We start from the raw sequence: 20,032 nt of genomic DNA, 5'->3' as shown, positions 1-20,032 counted from the left end.
ATACCTATGAATGGAGACATTATGGTTACTAGAAAATTACATTTCTGATTATACACACTTGTTTCATTTTGGGGGTTGCTTGTTACAGACACTAAAATGTCACTTATTTTCCTAGTATTTTGGTTAAAAAAACTGCATTCAATACAAGGATTATAGTTTATTACCCCCGAATCACTCTACCCATACTACCAAATATTAGTTTTTCTTAGTAAGAATGGAATTTTGGACAATCTAGAAGACTTTCTCCTAACTTTAAATGAAACTGTTCTATTTGTACATTGGGATTACAAACACAGATACAAATTTCTGACATATATACCCTAGATCAGAGTTGTTGGCTGTGGACGTAGGATGATACTGTATGAGTAATACTTTGCCCATATAGGAAGGAAATGAAAATGTGTCTATTGTTTTCTTTGTTTAGACCAATGTTTAAGAGTTAGCAACTTTTGAAGATGTTGTGCTAATGAGCTCGCCTGTTTCCTTTTGGTATATCATTGGGGGTGAGGCAAGGATGACTATGTATGAGGTTAATAAAGACTATGTTTGTTTGCTGACTTATGTAAAGACTATACAAGTGGCAAGAAGAGCAACCAGTCTATATGCTGTTATTGGTAGCTCTTTACATCTTGGGTTGCTGACATCAGCTGTAAGCCTTCAGGGTCCCCATACTTGGTTCCAGCCTTCCTTTCTTTCCACTTTTCCCAAGAGAGCCTTCATTTGTAGCCAGAAGCCTCAAACATACACTCAGGTTCTATTTTTGCACTGTTGTACCGAATGTCATATAAGCTATTATTCCTAAATAACATTCAATATTAGCTACTTATATGGATCCCTCGGTCTTCATCTTCTTTACACACACGAAACACCTATTAAACCTCAAGTCAGAGCTCACCTATTTTTTTAAGGTTTTCTCTGACCATTGTAGACATTGTGATATCTCCTTCCTTATAACTCAAACAGTATTACCACCACTCATTAACCACAATGTCCTTTAAGATCTCTTTTAGTATACTGTTATTTCAGTTTCTGTGCATTTATATTTTATTTTCACAAGTAAATTAGAAACTTATCAAGAGATGGACAAATGTAGCTTTCAGTATTTGGGACTATTTTTTATACAAAATAGGTATTTAGGACATATTTGACAGATGAATGTATGAACAGGGTTTGCTACCAACCACAAACTAGAACCCAGTATAACATGTGATATCTCGTCTTTGCATCTCTAGTTTATCACTCATTTGCTAAGGTGCGTTTCTACAACCACATGTAGCTTTTAAAATAATACATAATTAGATAATATGCATATATTTTGTATAGGAACAAAAAATAAGTAGAACACACAATTTCCTCAGAAAATTACACAACCACATAGTACTATGGTTTACAACCCACAGACCAGAATTCAGTTAGTTGGTGATACTTGTTTTCTGTAATTGAGCTATGTTTACAATCCTTAACAAAATTGCCCTGATAAAGGGCAGACAACCACAGGCATTTTGCTGGCTCATAATCCTGTGATTTCTGAAATGTATGGTAGATTCAATGGATACTAAAGCATAACCACACTTTAAACAGTAAAGAGGAATTATAACATCTTGTATAAAGTATCATATAAGCTTTTAGCCCTGAATGACTTTCAACATGACCTACTTAATCATAACAGTATAAAAACTAATTCCAGTCATTTATTTTTAAAAAACAGTATATGGAACTTTCTCCACATTTAAACACTAGTTAGATTATCATTTGGATAGGATGTTTCTGCATATATTTTTAGATAAAAACATTCCAATATGACAAGAAATATGACTGATATATTTTCACAAATACAGCATAACATATATACAATTGAGTACCTTTCATTCCAAACTATTCACCTTAGGATAGTGTTTCTCAACTGGAAGCCATCTAGTGGATAGATACTAGGTATGCCGCTTACACACAGGATGCTCCCTCACAGCAAAGGATTGTCAGTAGTTCCAAGGTTGAGAAACCCTTCCTTAAAGAATATTGTGCAGTGGTGGTGTTACCACCAAAATATTTTGGAAAATACTTTTCAGAATTTCCTATTTGAATGTACTTATTGGTGGCAACTGTTTATTCCTTGCAAGCTATGTTTTATTTTAGATTACTTCTCATGACTCCCAGGAATGATATATTTAATTTATGGAACAAACAAAACATGCAGGCAGATATTCACATACCACTTGCATACACGCAAACAAAATGTATTAATCAGTTCTAACTAATTCAGAATTGGGCCTGATTAGAAAGTGGAAGTCTTAAACTTTACTTTTGTATAACATTCAAAGGAATAATTTATAGATGAGCAGTTTTTCAGGATGAGCTTCACAACCTTGACTGTCACTTAACTCCCAACTGGGGAGTTTAGAATCAAGGGAAATTTTGTACTGTAAATGGTCCTTTGCCAGCTCAAAAACAAGGAATTGTAGAGCCTCAAAAATTTCAACTGAGAAGGTATTAATAATATAAACACTTAGCTCCCTCAAAAGTGTTAACTGAATAACTTTCACTAACTCTTCATGTTTTTCTGGTTATAGCCCATTGATTTAAATTGATGCTTTTTGCTTTTAATCATACAGGCCTGGTCAGATTTACTAACATGCTTCTTATGACAGTTTTTTATCTGCAGTTGTAAAATTTCAAAAGCCCTGAAAACTAAAGATTTTTGTAACTCACCTGTTAGCAAAACCTGACTTGAACTAATGTGAAACTATTAATACCTTTAATTTACTCATATAATGTGAATATTCATATTCTTCACTACAGAATTATTAAGGTGTTTTATTTCAGAGAGCTTAGTATGTAATATTTTTATCTTTCTAAATTTGAATAACTTCAAATTCTAAATTTGCAAGTGTGAAGTCAATAAGAATTATAATAGCAGATGCTAAATAGTTTTATTCTCATGTTTTTCTTTTATAAATTGCTATAGTTTTTCAACTTTAATCGTTTGAAATAATTATGGAAACAACTTTGTACTCTATCAATGGAACCAACATTTAGTGTACTCGGTGACCGAAAATAAAATAGTAAAATTTATCAAAGACTTTCAGAATTTTCAGTTAATTTTATAAGGAAGGGAATAAATAAGTATACCAATATTAAAGTGGTAGACGATATGATCAAGCAAATGACAAGAGAAAACGTGTGTATTGCCAATATATATATATATATATTTTTTTTTTTTTTTTTTTTTTTGAGACGGAGTCTCGCTGTGTCGCCCAGGCTGGAGTGCGGTGGCTGGATCTCAGCTCACTGCAAGCTCCGCCTCCCAGGTTTACGCCATTCTCCTGCCTCCGCCTCCCAAGTAGCTGGGACTACAGGCGCCCGCCTCGTCGCCCGGCTAGTTTTTTGTATTCTTTAGTAGAGACGGGGTTTCACCGTATTAGCCAGGATGGTCTCGATCCCCTGACCTTGTGATCCGCCCGTCTCGGCCTCCCAAAGTGCTGGGATTACAGGCTCGAGCCACCGCGCCCGGCTATTGCCAATATTTTTATAAATTAAATGCTCAACTCACATAATCTTTTAAAAGTACGGGATAAAATTCGATATCATTCTCCGCAAGTAGGCAAAGATTGTAAAAACCGATGAAAATAAATGTTATCAAGGATGCAAGAAATAGCCATTCTTATGACCTGCTTATAAGAATAAATTTGTACAAAATGTCAAAAGATATATTGAGTTTAAATCCTTTGGCCAAAAATGATTCCACTTTTTGAATTGGTTCAAAGTAAATAACTGCAATGTAGCACAAAGATACATATGTGGATGTTTGTCACTACTGTATTTTATTTAAAATGACCAAAATACCCATGATTAAAAATTGGTAAAATAAATTATTATGTAGCCCTATAATATGATATAAATCATATTATAAAGAATATGTAATGTCTTAAGAAAATGTCCAAGATATATTCTATGTAAAAAATGCTAGAGTTTAGAAAATAGTATGTACAGTTTATCCTATCTTCTTTATATCCAAGTATATATATATGTGTGTCTTGCTTTGTGTTTATATATTTCCACATCTCCATTTTTTACAGTAAATAGATTTGAAATACAGAGTCCTTTCTATTATTTTATATTTTCTGAGTTACATATAAATATCTAAAATTAATTGGGGGAAACTAAGCTAAGTCCTACATACACTCCACAAAGAGCAGAACCTCCAAGAATCAAAACTGAAGCAAATATTATGAGAAACTCAAGCCATTTTCCAATTCATTGCCTTGATGTCCAATAAAAAAGATTGGTACCTACAGATGGGAATGAAAAGATTTTGCTTCGTGGCATTCATTCCATTTCATGATATACTATTGTAGCAGAAAATATCATGACTTCCTGAGAAGTGTTGTAGTTTTACAGAATTTTAGCTTGCTTTCTGTATTTGCAATTCTGAAATCTCTTCAGTACCTGATTACTATTTCAATAAACGGAGAGTACTATTTCCCTCCCTGGATCTCTCATTTCTAATATTAGCACACTGGGTGGAATTTTTACCTCTTACTTATGGTGTCCAGCTCACAACATCTTAACCTGGCAAGAGGACCAAACTAGCTGTAAATCTTACCACTCAGACCACACTTGATTATTGTATGATGGCAGTATTAAACGTGAATAAAACAGCTAGAGCATTAGAGTGTTCTTGGAAGAATAAACACAAGTTGGAAGTCTTATGTGGATAGTGCAAAATACAGGAAGGCAATGAATCATGTAAACATCAAATGAAAGGTTGGTAAGGAAGCCATTGGAGTCTGTCAGGCACTCCCTGCAGTAAATGGCATATTCCATTCCTTTCCCTTTCACTCAGTTTGGGAAAGGGGGTTCTGTGAAATCTCTAAAAGATCCCAAAAGATTTTATAAGTTCTTATTCCTGTGTAAAGGTACACTTTGAATAGAATGAACTGAAACCCGCTGAAGAGGATTTTTAGTTTATATGAAATGGACACAAATATGTCATGGTGCTTACCTCCCTGACTGTTTTGCCTTCTCCCACAAACAGGAAACTGTTAAGGCAGCAATAATAGAAGAGCAGAAACGAAGTGAAAAGGCTGTGGAAGAGGCAGTGAAAAGAACAAGAGATGAATTGATAGAGTATATAAAAGAACAGAAAAGGGTAAGTATCTCCTGAAGAGTTTTAATTTGTACTTCAGTAAACTCAGTCAGTGACTTCCATACAATACCATGAAATTGTAAAATATTTAAAATGCCCTCTGTCATCTAACTTACGAATCTTCATCTAAGGATATTTTCTGATATAATTATATATTCTGATAGTTATGTCTATAAACATAAATCCCATCTGTCAGCAAAAAGCAACAGTGAATAATTTCTTGGTAGACTCCTAGAAATAACCTATAGCGTTTCCAGTTTAGCTTTACTCACAAAGATAATAGACAGTTCTACATTTTTAGTCTTTTGCCATACATTTGTTAATTTCTTATAATATTTATAGACATGTATATGCATCCTTTAAGCTTTCTGACTGTATTAACACCACTGTAGTTCTAATGGACATAATTACAGTTAGCAAATTCAGGCTCTTCTGCCATAGTGCCACTTCAAAACCAAAACTCAGAATATGCTTGTAAGAGTTTAGAATGCATATTAAAGCTTTGAAACAAATATCATTTTCATACAATGTGGTTTTATTAATGTTATTCTGAGCAGTAGCTGAAAATGATGGAACTAACTTGATTTGTTGTCTTTTCAACAAATATTCAGTCCTCTAAGCAATACACAAAATAAGAAACTCTTTATTAGATGTTTACTGTAATCTTCTCTGTAATAAATATATATATAAAATATATAATAAAATTTTTCACATACAGTGTTTTAGGATGTTTTCTTTATATACTTAGTATATGTTATATATTATATAAATATATTTAAATATTTGTGTGTAAATATATATATTGCAAACATATATTGCATTACATAATGTAACAAAACAAACATAAACTGTGTGTATGAGGTAATTTGACACATAGCTAAACTTAATTGGTGGTCAGAATGGCAAAATAAATAGAAAACGTACGATAAGATATTATCCTGCATTTGGCAGTTCAAGAAGTGCACTAAAAGCTCATGACACTACTTTAGTCCTATACTTTTTTTTTTTTTTTTTTTGAGACAGAGCCTTGCTCTGTCGCCCAAGCTGGAGTGTAGTGGCGCAGTCTCTGCTCACTGCAACCTCTGCCTCCCAGATTCAAGCAATTCTTCTGCCCCAGCCTCCTGAGTAGCTGAAATCGCAGGCAGCTGTCACCATGCCCGGCTAATTTTTTTATTTTTTACTTTTAGTAGAGATGGAGTTTCACCATGTTGTCCAGGCTGGTCTTGAACTCCTGACCTCAAGTGATCCACCCACCTCAGCCTCCCAAAGTGCAGGGAATACAGGCATGAGCCACCATGCCCAGCCATCCAATGCTCTTAACTTGAAGTCAAATTTGGTATGATACAAAGAAAATCGCCACCTCCTGATGGCTACAATTAGGTTTCAACAAAGGAGAATTTGTCACCAGAGTAAAAACTTGCTAAGTAGTCTTTCCAGATAAATTAACCATTCACAGAAACATTTTATGTGGGATTAAATCTTTGTACAGTTTACCTCAGAGTGTTTTTAAAAGCATTTTCACTCAAATTCCTGATAGATGTCTAACCTTCTAAAGAGTAAATTCTGAGCCAAAGAGTCAATTGACTTTTCAAGGAGTATTATGTGCTCAGAAAACTCCTGTTTCCATATGTACCCACAAAGAGTTTATTTTAAATAATCTTATTCAAAAGTAATCATTCAGCAAAGGAATTACAGGTACATTTATATGCATACAGGGATTGCAATTGTGAAAGAACTTAAGTATCAAATAAATTCAAGACTTCTCGTGGGTATATCCTTTTTTATCATCTCTTTTTTAAATTATTTATTTTATCTTAGTAGGAACACTCAACATGAGATCTTTCCTTTTAACATTTTAAGTCTATAATACTTTATCATTGACTATAGATGTACAGTGTTGTACAGCAGAGCTTTAGAACTTATTCATCTTGCTTGACCGAAACTTTATGCTGTTGTTTGGGTATTTCCTGTTTCCGTCTAACCCAATCCCCTGGTATCCACCCCTCCACTCTAATTCTATGAATGTGACTAGTTTAGATACTGTATATAAGTGGAACCATGTGGTATGCGTCTTTCTGTGACTGGCTTATTTCACTTAGCATAATACCCTCAAGGATCATCCGTACTGTTCCATATTGCATCAAAGGGTTGCAGTCAAAGGATTGCAGAATTTTTCTCATTTTTAAAGCTGAATGATATTTTGTTGTACATATATACCACATTTTTTATCCATTCATCTGTCAATGGATATTTAGTTGTTTCCACATTTTTAGTGTCTTGTCTTAATAGTATATCAATCTTTATTAGTACCAATCCTTATTTGAGCTCTAAATCTGAATAAGAAATTATATAACAAAGCAAACTCATTCATAAGATTGTTTTAGACTAACATTTCTTCGGTTGAGATGGAAGATTTTTCTTGAAAGAAAATAATTTTAAAGATAATGTTACTTTTCTGACAAAGGGAGTTACGTGGTTACCATAAGAAGTGCGTATAATAAGAATAAGAAATGCCTTTTTAAGAGATACCTGGTCCCCCCATGAAGCAAATTAACTTTGAAAAGAACTGACAATGAATTCAGGCATTTAGTCTGTATGGTCTTGCAAATCATACTAAAGGCCTAATATTCACTTGTATTAGTCAGTAAATCAGTTACCACATGCAGAGACATTATTAAAATAACAGTAAAGAAACCATGACATTAGGTTTCATTTGCACTGAAGTTCTACTTCTCTTTGCTTGTTTCCTTATATATTAAGGAGAATAAATCTAATACCTACCTTACAGAGTTGTTATGAGTTAATACATCTAATAACATAGCAGCTATAGTAAGGACTCAATAATATATGTGTTATGCTAATTATCATCTTTACCATGTTATTTACAGAAAATAGAAACGACGAGCAGCATTATTGTTGCTAATTTTAAAATGTGCTCTTTAGAATAGTGTTTGGTGTTCTATTTCTTCTGAAGTTTACAGTATGCTAAAGTTTTATTTCACTTCTGTTACAGAATATTAAAACTGATTTAATCAGTATACTTGTAGGAAATTTATTACTTACACTTTGGGATTTTAAAGTTTTATTAATAACACATACTGTGGCATATTTTTAATATTTGAATGTTTGTATCTTTCCAAACAGAAAAGCTATAAAAAAGAAAGTCAATGAATGATCTGAAATGAAAGCACCAACTAATTACTAGACCTCTTATGTAAATTTTTAAAAATTGAGATTCTCTATATTCTTCTTTTGCAAAAATGTATTTCAGTGTTTTGAGTGAAGTTTTATGAGTATCTTGGGGTTTGGAAAATTTTCATACACAAAAAAGATATCTCAGAGTTTATAAACTAATACTTAGGAAAAACAAAAGTATTTTAGTAAATTCATAATCTTCTTGTCTGTTTTCCAAAAGACTAAGTTAGGGCAACTCACATCTACTTCTTCCTTTGGAAGATGGATTTCTATTTACATCAGAGAAGAACACATTTCCAGAACAAAAATTTTCCTTTCCCTTCTCCAGGATTTTTTTTTTTTTAACTAGAGAGTCAACTTGAGATTTTCAACATTAGTCAACTTAAAAGCCCGATAGACCTTGTTTCCAACTGAGCTTGAATTTCAGTCTGTGAAATTCTGTTCTTGAAGTTTTTGAAAATCTTTGAAGGAAGAAGTCTACTGTGTATTAGGTCCTACCTTTTATGTCTTTTGTCCTAATAGTCTTTCATTAGGCATCATTGTACTTTTACAGAATTCACTAAAAGTTTGAAATGAAGACTTTTCCAGTACATCTTTTTTTAGTCTTTTACTTTTAAAAGACAGAAAAACACAGAATGAAAACTTCAAAATACTTAATTTTTCAAATAACTTATGGATTATCTAACAATATAAACACAATGGATTTATAAATTGCTATATAAGGTTACATAGCTCTTTCTGTGTCTCTGAAATTAATAAGTATTTAATAAGTTATCCATTCCTGTTTAGTAAAATTACACTCAGAATTATACTAGAATTAAAGTTAGAATTCTACTGAGAAAAATTTTAATTTTAAATGCTATTTGCCAATTTTTGTGTGTCAAATCAATAGAGATTTCACTAAACTTTATAAATAACCTAGTATTCGTCTGGTCTAAACATCTTAGGACAAAGGGGCTAACTGTCCATGTACTAATTAAGTAAAGTATAATTTACATTCAAATTACATCCTAAATTATTTACTATGTCAGATACATAGTACTTGTAATATTCGTCCGAGTCATAATCATTACCAAAAATTACTATGGAATGAAAATATCCAAATAAGGAGAGCTTTTAAAATGATCAACCAGAAAAATAATTTAAATCAATGATGAATTAGTTTTAGTGATAAAAATGCCTTTCTTATAAGAATTCTACCTCATAATCTTTTTAGAAATTTCTCTGAAAAATCTCTCATGCTAATCCCGAGGAAAAAAAAAGATCATTACATTGAATTTATGACTTTAATGTGGAATCAAAAAGATAATCTGTGGCCTCAACACTCATGAATTTTCCATCAAACTTGGCAGAAATTATCTAATTTTTAATGGATTTAGACATTTCCAATATAACATACAATAGAGAAGAAAAGGCAAACAGGAAAACCTAAAAAGGTTTAAAAATATATTTAATCTTTCTGTGGATCAGCAAGGTACCTGCTAGTACAGTGATTTGCATTGAAGGACCATATCATATAAATTCTGTAGTAGAAGTTGCAAACTACAACTTATGGGTCAAATCCAGCCTGCTGCCTGCTTTAACAAAGTTTAATTGAAACACACATTCATATCCATTCATTTTTGTATTGTCCACTAACTGAAGCCATGCTTCAGTAGCAGAGTTGAGTAGTTAAGAGAGGCCATCAGGACATATAACCCCAAATATTTACTATCTGGTTCTTTAAAGAAGAATGTTTATCAACTCCCATTCTAAATCATCAAAATTATATTGCGGGGAAAGTTTCTTCCTTTCAGCCCTTTAAAATTTTTATTCACTTATTATGCCTCAGGGTAACTAGACAATTGAAGTCTCTTAGGTGCTATTCTGGAGAAGATTTCTCTCTATGTATTAATTGCCACGTAAGGTATTATAATACATCGTATCTGATCATTAGTGCCATAAACTTTATTTTATAAATGAAGATGGCAGAAAAATGAGATGGAAAAGAATACATCCCTGACACTTCCCTAGGGAGGAACAATTTGTGGTTCATAATGACCGACAGCCCTTGCATTAGAATGAAGAGTTCCAACCCATCCCAAAAGTTAAGACTGTTACACATGAGTTTGCTATGAGGAAGGAAGTGTGAATAACATTCAGCAAGCAACAACTACTCACAGCCAAGCAGTGATTCCTAAAAAATAAAATTTCATCCAAATGTAATAAAATATTATTTTTCCTCTTAAGAAACAAAATTATTGCCTGTGTTTTCTAAATCACCTCCAGGAAAATAACCTTCACTTTAGAGTATCCTTTTAATTTAGGTTTTTAGAGAAGAGTAAGAAGCAATTTTCTTTACTTCACAGGTTTTGTGGTCAAGGCATTGTCAGAATTTTTTAAATATAAAAGGACTCTTTTAATCTAGTTTTGCTGCAATATTCTTGGGCGTTTGCATCTCCAACTATTAAAAGATAATATTTAGACAAAATGAACTTACCTTATTTTCTGACCAGTTACACAGTTAATTGAATAAACCATTATTTCAATATAAGTTATTTAATATCTCATGGTCCCTTACTTTTCTCTTCTTAGAAACATGGAAATTTGACTAGCTGACCTCTAATGACTCTTAAAGTCCTAAAATTCTGTTAAGACTATGAGTAACATTTTCCTTGACAGTTGATAAACCTCTTGAGAGGTTTTTAATTCTTGATATAAATCAGTTGCATCATAGTAGTTACATTATGTGGCATTTATACATTAGTATAGAAAAATGTCACTTTCCTGACATTCCCTAGCCTCCTGCCCCGTTCTCATCCTAATTAATCTTCTATCCAACCTGGAGGAGGCTGTGTAGTTGTATGTGCAAGAAGGAGCTCATTAACAATTCAACTGTGGTCTAAAGCATCTGCCCTTGTAACTTTTGATTTGGGTCTCATATTTGAAAATGCTTTTATGTAACCAACTCATATTAGAAATCATACTATACCCTCACATTCATTGTTGCCTGTTTTCAGGTGTACCTCATTTTTTGATGCCAGCGGGAATTTAGCCTTCTCTGCGTAAGCTGTATTGTAATTTAAATCATTAGAAGTTTACTTTCCAAATTTGTATAATTGTATCCATCTCAGGTGGCACAATAAACAAATGGAAAATATTTGGATTTAGAAAAATAGCCAGTACTAACCATCTTGCCAAATGATGTTTCAACTAGGTCACAAATTTATCCTGCTCCTTAAATTAAAAGCATAGGAAATTTGATTTGAAAGAGAGGTTAGTGAAGCCAATGAAGTAAACAGATTTTAAAGGTTTTATAGTTGTTTAAGGTTAATATAATTATGATTTTAAAACTTATTCACTATTTTTCTATCTTAAACTCTTTAACAGCTTATTTCACAAATTATACTTTAAAACCAAATTTATTGCTATCTCCCACTTTATATTTTATCAGTCTTCTTGATGATCTGTCTTGTTTTGCTGTTCTCACTTGCATAAGAACAATCTTGAAAAAGCTTACTGATATGTGGACAATCACACACTTTGGTGAGACAACCCTATTTGTTATTTCCATTTCAACAGTGTGTTAATTGAGATGATGTTAAAGATAAAGCCCAATGCTTAGATTATATCCCATTATTCCTGTAGCAAGGAATATAAAATATGTTTTAACTTAAAATCAAAATGTAAATTTGTGCATGTACACGTAAAAACTAGTTTGGTGTAGTAGTTAATGCGGTATTTTTCATTGGTTTTTGGATGGATTCTAATCAAGGTACAGTGAGCATAAAGACGTTGGAGGCATCTAGTATATGAAAATGTTTATCTCTCTTTTTACCTAATGACTCAAAATTGTTCATCTCAATAATCACTTCTTTTTGAGATGGAGTCTCGCTCTGTCGCCCAGGCTGGAGTGCAGTGGCGGGATCTCAGCTCACTGCAAGCTCCGCCTCCTGGGTTCCCGCCATTCTCCTGCCTCAGCCTCCCGAGTAGCTGGGACTACAGACGCCCACCACCTCGCCCAGCTAGTTTTTGGTATTTTTTAGGAGAGACGGGGTTTCACCATGTTAGCCAGGATGGTCTCGATCTCCTGACCTTGTGATCCGCCCGCCTAGGCCTCCCAAAGTGCTGGGGTTACAGGCTTGAGCCACCTCGCCCAGCTAAATAATCACTTCTTGAATTACTATAATGGCAGCTAACTTTATTCGTTGGTAAAATGATTTAACTTTAAAAACATGTATTCACTGATGCAGGAGAATCACTCGAACCCAGGAGGTAGATCAAAAAAGCTGTGCGAGACCAGAAGCACCATGTCTTTTAAAGCTTAAAGCCTTATTTTGGAAGGAAAGTATAAGAACGTACTCCTTAGGGAATTACATGAGGTCAAAATAATAGCTTGAAGCAGTAATAGACACCACTGACACATGACAGTGCTTGAATAAAGACCTAATGCATTATGCTGACAATAATTGACAACAAAATTCTGGAAGATCACTTAAGACTATGATGATCAGCTTGGACTTTTGGTTTCTGTCAAATGAAAACATTTTAGTTTAATAAAAAGAGGAAAAATAGTCTGTGAGAAGCCAAAGGATTTGGTTTCTTAAAAGAATAAGCAAATTTATGTATACAAATTTTTGTAAATAAGTCTATTTTCTAGATTCTTGATATACCTTTTAGATGCAATTCTAGAATATCTGGGCTCATAAAGCTCAGATTATTGGGGGCAACAGACATGGAGGGAATTTTTTTGGGTTTATTATATTGATATGCCCTTCAGCCACCCTTAGAAGTTAAAAATGTCTGTGTGTGTGTGTGTGTGTGTGTGTGTGTGAACGTGTAGGTGTATGTATGTGTGTGTATGTATGAAAGTGTATATGTGTGTGTGTCTGTTTGAAGGACCTTTATTTGTGAGATGTTTATTAAGGGCCCACAATTGCCTTCACTGTTCTCACTCCAGCCCATACTATTAAACTGTTTAGAAGGAAATGGAGAATGAAGTGTTATTACAAATTGCCTGCATCTTAATCTGTCTATATATATCTGTATGTTTACACAGTGTGCATCTGTGTATACTTTTCACTATCCCATCTTAAACTACGTATGGAGAAGCTTCAGTATAAATTTTTTTTTCATTCTATAAAGAAATATTATGGATACCTTTAATAGTTGGAGCACTGTGCTTAGGCTACAAGGACAAATAAAATAACCAATAAAGAGAGCCTATATCCTAGTATTCTTAATAATGATATATATTTGTTTAGCAACTAAAATTTATAAAGTTTTTTATATGTTATTTGACTCTTATACTTTATAATCACTTGCATGTTTATTATCCTTTTGTAAACCAGAAAATCCAGATGATAGAAATAACATTTCTGAGATTACATCTAATAATGGCATATAGCTAAGACTTGATCCAGAGCTTTTTCTACTATATCACACCAATGGCCCTTGTCAACTTCCTGTATACTAGCCATTTCACTTTACTATCTAGGATGAAGCCAATATCTGAAGAAAATTATTAAAGCCCACAGTAGTTAGAACCAGTGAAGAGTTACAGCTGTAACATGAACAGTTAAGAGAACTAGAAGGGCTGGAGGTACTCAGTAATATAGAAAAGGACTGGCCAAGAAAACAGTGAGCCCACATGTCACCACTATATTTTATTATATGTTTTAACTATAAAACTATGTTGTTTTTGTTTCTTATGTAGGAAAAGATGATGACAGTTTCATGGAAATCATTGTTCAAAGTGAACTGTTAAAGATATAACCTTGAAGAAGAGTTTCAAAGATGGGAACTTGTTCAACTAAGAAAGAGTTGCTTGCTGTAAAAACTCAGCAATATAGACTCCCAGAAAACAGTACTACTGTATGACCTCAAAACTAAATAAATACCAATTAAGTTGAGTATGCATGCATACTCACCTTAATGGAAATTTAAGTAAAATGTTCTATATTAGAAAAAAATATAAAATAAACACCATTTATTGGGTCCCAAGTTTGTCCAAGATACAATAGTGGGTACTTTATAATTACTGTCTCAATCCTCACAACAACCCTAAAATAAGACCTCATTTTACAGGTAAGGAAAATTGAGAGTCAGTGACATTAGATAACTCCCCAAGATCAGTAAGAGGGTCAAGATTTTAACTTGGTTCTGTTTGCTACAAACTATACGGTGACATTGTAGGATCGTCCTTGGTAAATTTTTAAGACTGATTGAATAATTTACACATTATTTTTCATATAATATTTAGGAATTTTTAGTTTTTCCACTAACAGGAATTTAGTATACCTTTCTGTTTTTACAGGCTCCATCTAACTTGTGCCTTTTCAATAAGACCTAGATAAATTGGGAAGAAAAGTAGAACTTTGGTCACATGCCTATTTGTGTGCAGTGAACACAAAAGCAGCTAAGAAAATACTGTTTGTGGATTGTACCTTAGAGGGGCAGGACTTATATGCATGGAATATGCCCCAACATGTAAAGATTTTCAAAAAGTGGCCGGGCGCGGTGGCTCAAGCCTGTAATCCCAGCACTTTGGGAGGCCGAGACGGGCGGATCACGAGGTCAGGAGATCGAGACCATCCTGGCTAATACGGTGAAACCCTGTCTCTACTTAAAAATACAAAAAACTAGCCAGGCGACGAGGCGGGCGCCTGTAGTCCCAGCTACTCGGGAGGCTGAGGCAGGAGAATGGCGTAAACCCGGGAGGCGGAGCTTGCAGTGAGCTGAGATCCAGCCACTGCACTCCAGCCTGGGTGGCAGAGCAAGACTCCGTCTCAAAAAAAAAAAAAAAAAAAAAAAAAAAATTTTCAAAAAGTGCTAAAACAAGAAAACGTAATAAACATACACTACCTGGCTGTCTAACATCAATATATAGCCATTGCCAATATTTAAACCTAACCTTCAAAATACATTCTTCTTCCATACTTACTTATAGTAACAGTAATATCAACTAAAATAATAATAGAAGCTATCACTTGTAAATCAAGCTATCACTTATAAAAACAAAAATATGCTCACTCATTGTCTACAGAGAGGATGACCTGAAATATTTTGTGGCACCCAACCACAAGACAAGTATTGCTCTGAGCCTGAGTGGTCTGATCATTCAACTTCTGCTGTCACAATCATCTTGAATCTTTGTCCATGTATATGAGAGTCATTTGATACGGCTTTCTACTTGAGCATGCCCGATTTAATAGATTGGTGGATCAGCTAAAACAAGTTCATTTTGGGCAGATCAGGTCACATTTGTTTTTTCACAGTCAAATATACAATGTTGAATAACACTTAGGAATGAGATAAGTGCTGCTTTTCAAAGGGCTAAGATTTTCCTGTCTGATGACTTTGTTCCAAAACCTTAGAGATTTCTACTGGGATTCCTCTATTAGAACTTGCCACAAGCTCCGCATAGAATCTCAATAAACTGCTAACAGTTCTAACACTCACTGAATCTATTGCTCATTAATTAGGGCCAGGTAGATGTGCTCTAGTCTGGACTAGCAAAGAAGCCTCCTTTTTCTCTGGGTCCCACTCACAACTGGAGGCTTTCAGGTCACTTCATACAATAGGTCAAAGCAGGACTCTCAAACCAATGTATAATACCACAAAGTTCCACCTAGCAATATGCCTCTTTTTCTTAGTAGTAGGAGGTGCAACATGCAGTAAGTTGCCTTTAACTTTGTAAAGTCTATCCTGGTATACGCAAGATCACTGGACCTCCAGAAATTTTACAGAGGTATAGTTCTTATATTTTCATGTGCTATATCTTACACCTTAACGGATTCATAGGTATACTTCCCCAAAGATTCTTGAGTAGTTATTACTTCCTGGTTTCTAGGTTCTGGACACATATGTCATCAATGTAGTTGTCATATATGATGGTGAGACACTAATGATCTTTGTGAAATATATTGTGGTACAGAGCCAAATAATTTATATAACCCTAAGATGAAATGGTTTACTATTGTACCTGTCATATAAATACAGCTGTTATAGTTGTTCTCTGTGTATTGAGATACAGAGAAAAAGCATTTGCCAGATTAATAGTTGTATACCTGGTCCTAAGAGCTCTAGATGTACATTTTTAAATTCACATCTATAACAGCAGCTGCATTTGAAATCACTATCTGATTAAGTCTCTTATAAATCACTCTCCTCCAATGTCTACTGCATACTCTGGAGATAACTATGTTACATGTGTAAGGCCCAATTGGGCTAGATATGAGACAGATTCAGATGGAAACTTCATTCACCATTTGATTCTGATAACATCCATTCTGACCAGTAGTACAAGGCGGTATTCTAGTTCTTCAGTTTTAGTCTTAGTTCAGAGTTATTATACAATGGTACACAAAAGACCTGATATTTCCTTTTCTCCAGTGGAGCTACCTAGATGAGGAAGACCAAACTGAAGATTTACAGTCTCTTATCTGTGCTATTATTGCAATAGACATTTTCAAGGAGGTGCAATCTCGTCTTCACTCAAAAAACCCTGGGCATGTGAATTGACTCAGGACTGGACATTGGAGAAGACATTACAAATTTTTGTTGTAGTAGCTCATGTCAGGCCTTTGTTTATTAAGTCTGGATATTTTTATAATTTTAAGTTGGACTTTTTGGGATGCCTATCAGTTTTGTTCATATGGTTCATCTGATCAAGTACCCAAAGCTAATGTCCCTGTAGGTCAGAGCATTCTGATTACCATTTCCTCCTGCTTCTTATAATTAGGTGTGTCTACTTGAGTTTTGCTACCTCAGCGTCCCATAACATTGAAAGCCATGTAGCCCACCAGCATTCGTAGCCTACAGAAGACAGACACTGTTGTTCACAGACACTGACTTTTACCTTTCAAGGAGCAATGTTGTGGAGTAAATGGTAGCCTTGATTATTGCTTGAATTGAGAATTTAGCATCACAAGACTTTATCTTTTTAAAGCTGTTGTGTGAAATTAGTGTGTGTGAAACTAATTTTGTTTTTGAATTCTTCATGTTCTTCAAATTTTTCCATGTCCATAGCCCCTGGATCTGGTAATAGAAGAATCCAAATGTTGGGCCATTGAAAATCTTGCCTTTGGTGATCACTTTATTTCAAGTAGCTGTAGTTAATTATTTGTTACTTTGCTACAGCACGCTATGAACTACCAGATTTTACATTTTTACATTTTTTACATTTTACATTTTTTAAAGAATGCCAGTTGGATTTTTACAGCCATCAACCCTTACAGAACCAGGTAACCAAAATCTTTCTGATTTTCCTGAGGTTATATTGTCTTCAACCACTTCTAGAACCAATTTATATTATCAACCAGGGTTCTTCTTTTAAATAACAGAAGCTGCTTTCATCTGGCTAAGCAGCAGAGGAGTTTATTACAAGGATATTAGGTAAGCAACCAAGTTGTTAGAGGACTGGAAAACCAAGGTTAAGCTTCCATGAACAATAGCAAAAGCTACACTGCAAAACTGGCTGAAGATAAACCACTCTTTGCTACACATTCCCATCAAGCACTGGGAAAAACTATTGTATGGTTCAATCATTTCCATCCCCCAAATTTGGATACTTCTATTATCATCCTCACGAGCAAAATAGATGCTATACAGAGACCTCTAATTCCTCATTTATGAATCAAAGTCTTGCACATTTGATTCTGGTTAGTGGAGCCTTAGGAGCAGAGCAGGCTAGATAATTGAGTTTTCTGGGTTTTATGCAGGGGAATCATACCTCATAAGGCTGGAAATTTTTTAAACATAGGGAGTATATCAAAAATCAGAAAACATTACAAATGGCCACTACATTCTTTCGTAATTTCTCCCAAGTTGCTATGGTTACTGAAGAAATATTTTTCCAGCTTTTTAGTCTTTTGGCTACTTCTAAAACTGATCCTTTGAAGTTAAACTAGGTGGGTTTCATTCTTACTAGAACAGAACATTAGCAATTGCTAGGTTCATCATCTTGTAGAAAGTTTGCAACTTGGCCACCATAATATCATTCTTTTTCAAGTAATCTGAGATTTTCTACAGTTAATGCCTAAGTTATACAACACTGTTCAGAGGATATGCGATACTTTGGATAGATTAGGTTTTGGGTTCTATGTAGTTGTACTAAAAATAGTTCTTAAGGTGTATATATATGTATGTATATATAGGGTATATATACACATATATAGGTGTATATAGGGTATATATACAAATATATGTATATATGTGTATATATATGTGTGTGTATATATGTATGTAGGGCTTTTTATAAATTTTAGTGATTAAACTTATGATTTTGTTAATCAACAGTGTTTCCCCCTGATTACTCAGGGGTATTTCATATATGTTAGTAATAGTACTTTTTTCATGGAATGATGGCCACAAAGTTTACTAAAAGAAGAGCTTAAATTTCTTTCTACTAAATTCATCTAGATTAGATTTCCATTGTTTCTTGAGTCCTTGGCATCATCTGTTCTCTGTTTTTGTTGTCCCTGTAATCAATTAATCTGTTTCTTCTCTCCTCCTCCCCATTTTCTTGCTATTGAACCTGTTATCCATGGCCTCTGCTATTTTTCAACTCTGATTGTAAGTATAAAACTGAAGAAAACAATGAGAAACTAGACAGCAGAGTACTGTTTATCAAATTAAGTCACACATGTTAAGCTTAAACAAGGATCAATTTCCATCTTAACTTTGTGATAAGTATACAGGTTTTCTGGTATCTGTTTTCACAGGTTCTTATCATATCTTTGATTTTCTGGTTGTTAGAGAAGGTTGTGGCTCAGGACATTATACTACTAAATTGCAAAGTTAGATTCCACCAACCCATTTGAGTCTTTTCCAGATGACTTTTTTTCCAGTGTGGATGATTTTATGTACATTTGATTTGAAGTAAAATATTCCAAGATAAGCCCTATATCCAGCAGTGTACATTGAGATTGAGTCATAAAATAGTCCCACTACTCTTTTCACTATGGTTTTTTATAATTTTTGCTGTATACTGTGATTAATACCTTGTACTAGGAGCATATTAATCATATTTTCTTTGCCATTTTACAAAAATTTAAATGTATACTTTTTATTCATCTGTGGGGATATTTGATGTTTAAAATAAATTTATGGCTTAGTTTTTCCTTTGTCGTTTAGAGTACTTATTCATTTAAGCTTTAGTGTGACTATAATATATTCAGCACTTTGCTTTTGTCCTCAATATTTACTCCATTCCTGTGGTTCATATTTTCCTTTTCTTATATATCATGTGTTGAAAATGAAAATATCTTGTCTGGGGTGGAACTTAGCCATGGAGCTAAACAAACATGCCCTCTCCTTCTGCTCTTAGTTAGTTTTACTGGTTAAGTTACTTAACAATCCTGTTAAGAACAACAAGAACAGCTTTACATACACCTTTCTGCATCATTATATAACCATAGTTAGTAAGAATCTCTTTCACTTCTTCCACCAGTGTGCAGTGTAGTTCATTCACTCCTTTTATATTTATGACTCACACATCAGTAGAGATTATTGAAAATAGCATACACATTCAAAAATGAAAGCCCTTGAATTTAGCGAAAGAAATTAAGCCACTTGAACAGAGTTTCCAAAACTCAGAAGGAAACTGTGATGATGTGAACAAGGCATGTTCTTCTCATGTCAGTAGCAGAGTGCAAGAGAGAAAGCCCAAACAGGTAAACATTGCAAGCTTCTGATTGTGCGTTATCTGCTGAT

The 20,032-nt window shown here is 33.9% G+C and overlaps 1 protein-coding gene across 15 annotated transcripts in view; it reads left to right on the top strand.

The window, feature by feature from the left end:
* CCDC91 (coiled-coil domain containing 91) overlaps window positions 1–20,032 on the top strand; it is a 367,727-nt gene that overhangs the window by 300,970 nt on the left and 46,725 nt on the right. For 14 of the 15 annotated variants that reach the window (XM_033222559.1, XM_033222553.1, XM_033222558.1 and 11 more), the window contains one exon: window positions 5,033–5,146. In XM_033222559.1, coding sequence (XP_033078450.1) covers window positions 5,033–5,146 — 114 coding nt within the window. Of the gene's footprint in view, window positions 1–5,032; window positions 5,147–17,347; window positions 17,477–20,032 lie in introns of those variants that run through there. The other variant, XM_033222552.1, reaches the window with a different exon arrangement.

This window comes from Trachypithecus francoisi, unplaced genomic scaffold (genome assembly GCF_009764315.1).
Source record: "Trachypithecus francoisi isolate TF-2019V2 unplaced genomic scaffold, Tfra_2.0 Lachesis_group11, whole genome shotgun sequence".
In the NCBI taxonomy this organism is placed as follows: Eukaryota; Metazoa; Chordata; class Mammalia; order Primates; family Cercopithecidae; genus Trachypithecus; species Trachypithecus francoisi.
Note: the sequence above shows the minus strand (reverse complement) of the source record. Positions and strands in the feature narration are given on the sequence as shown.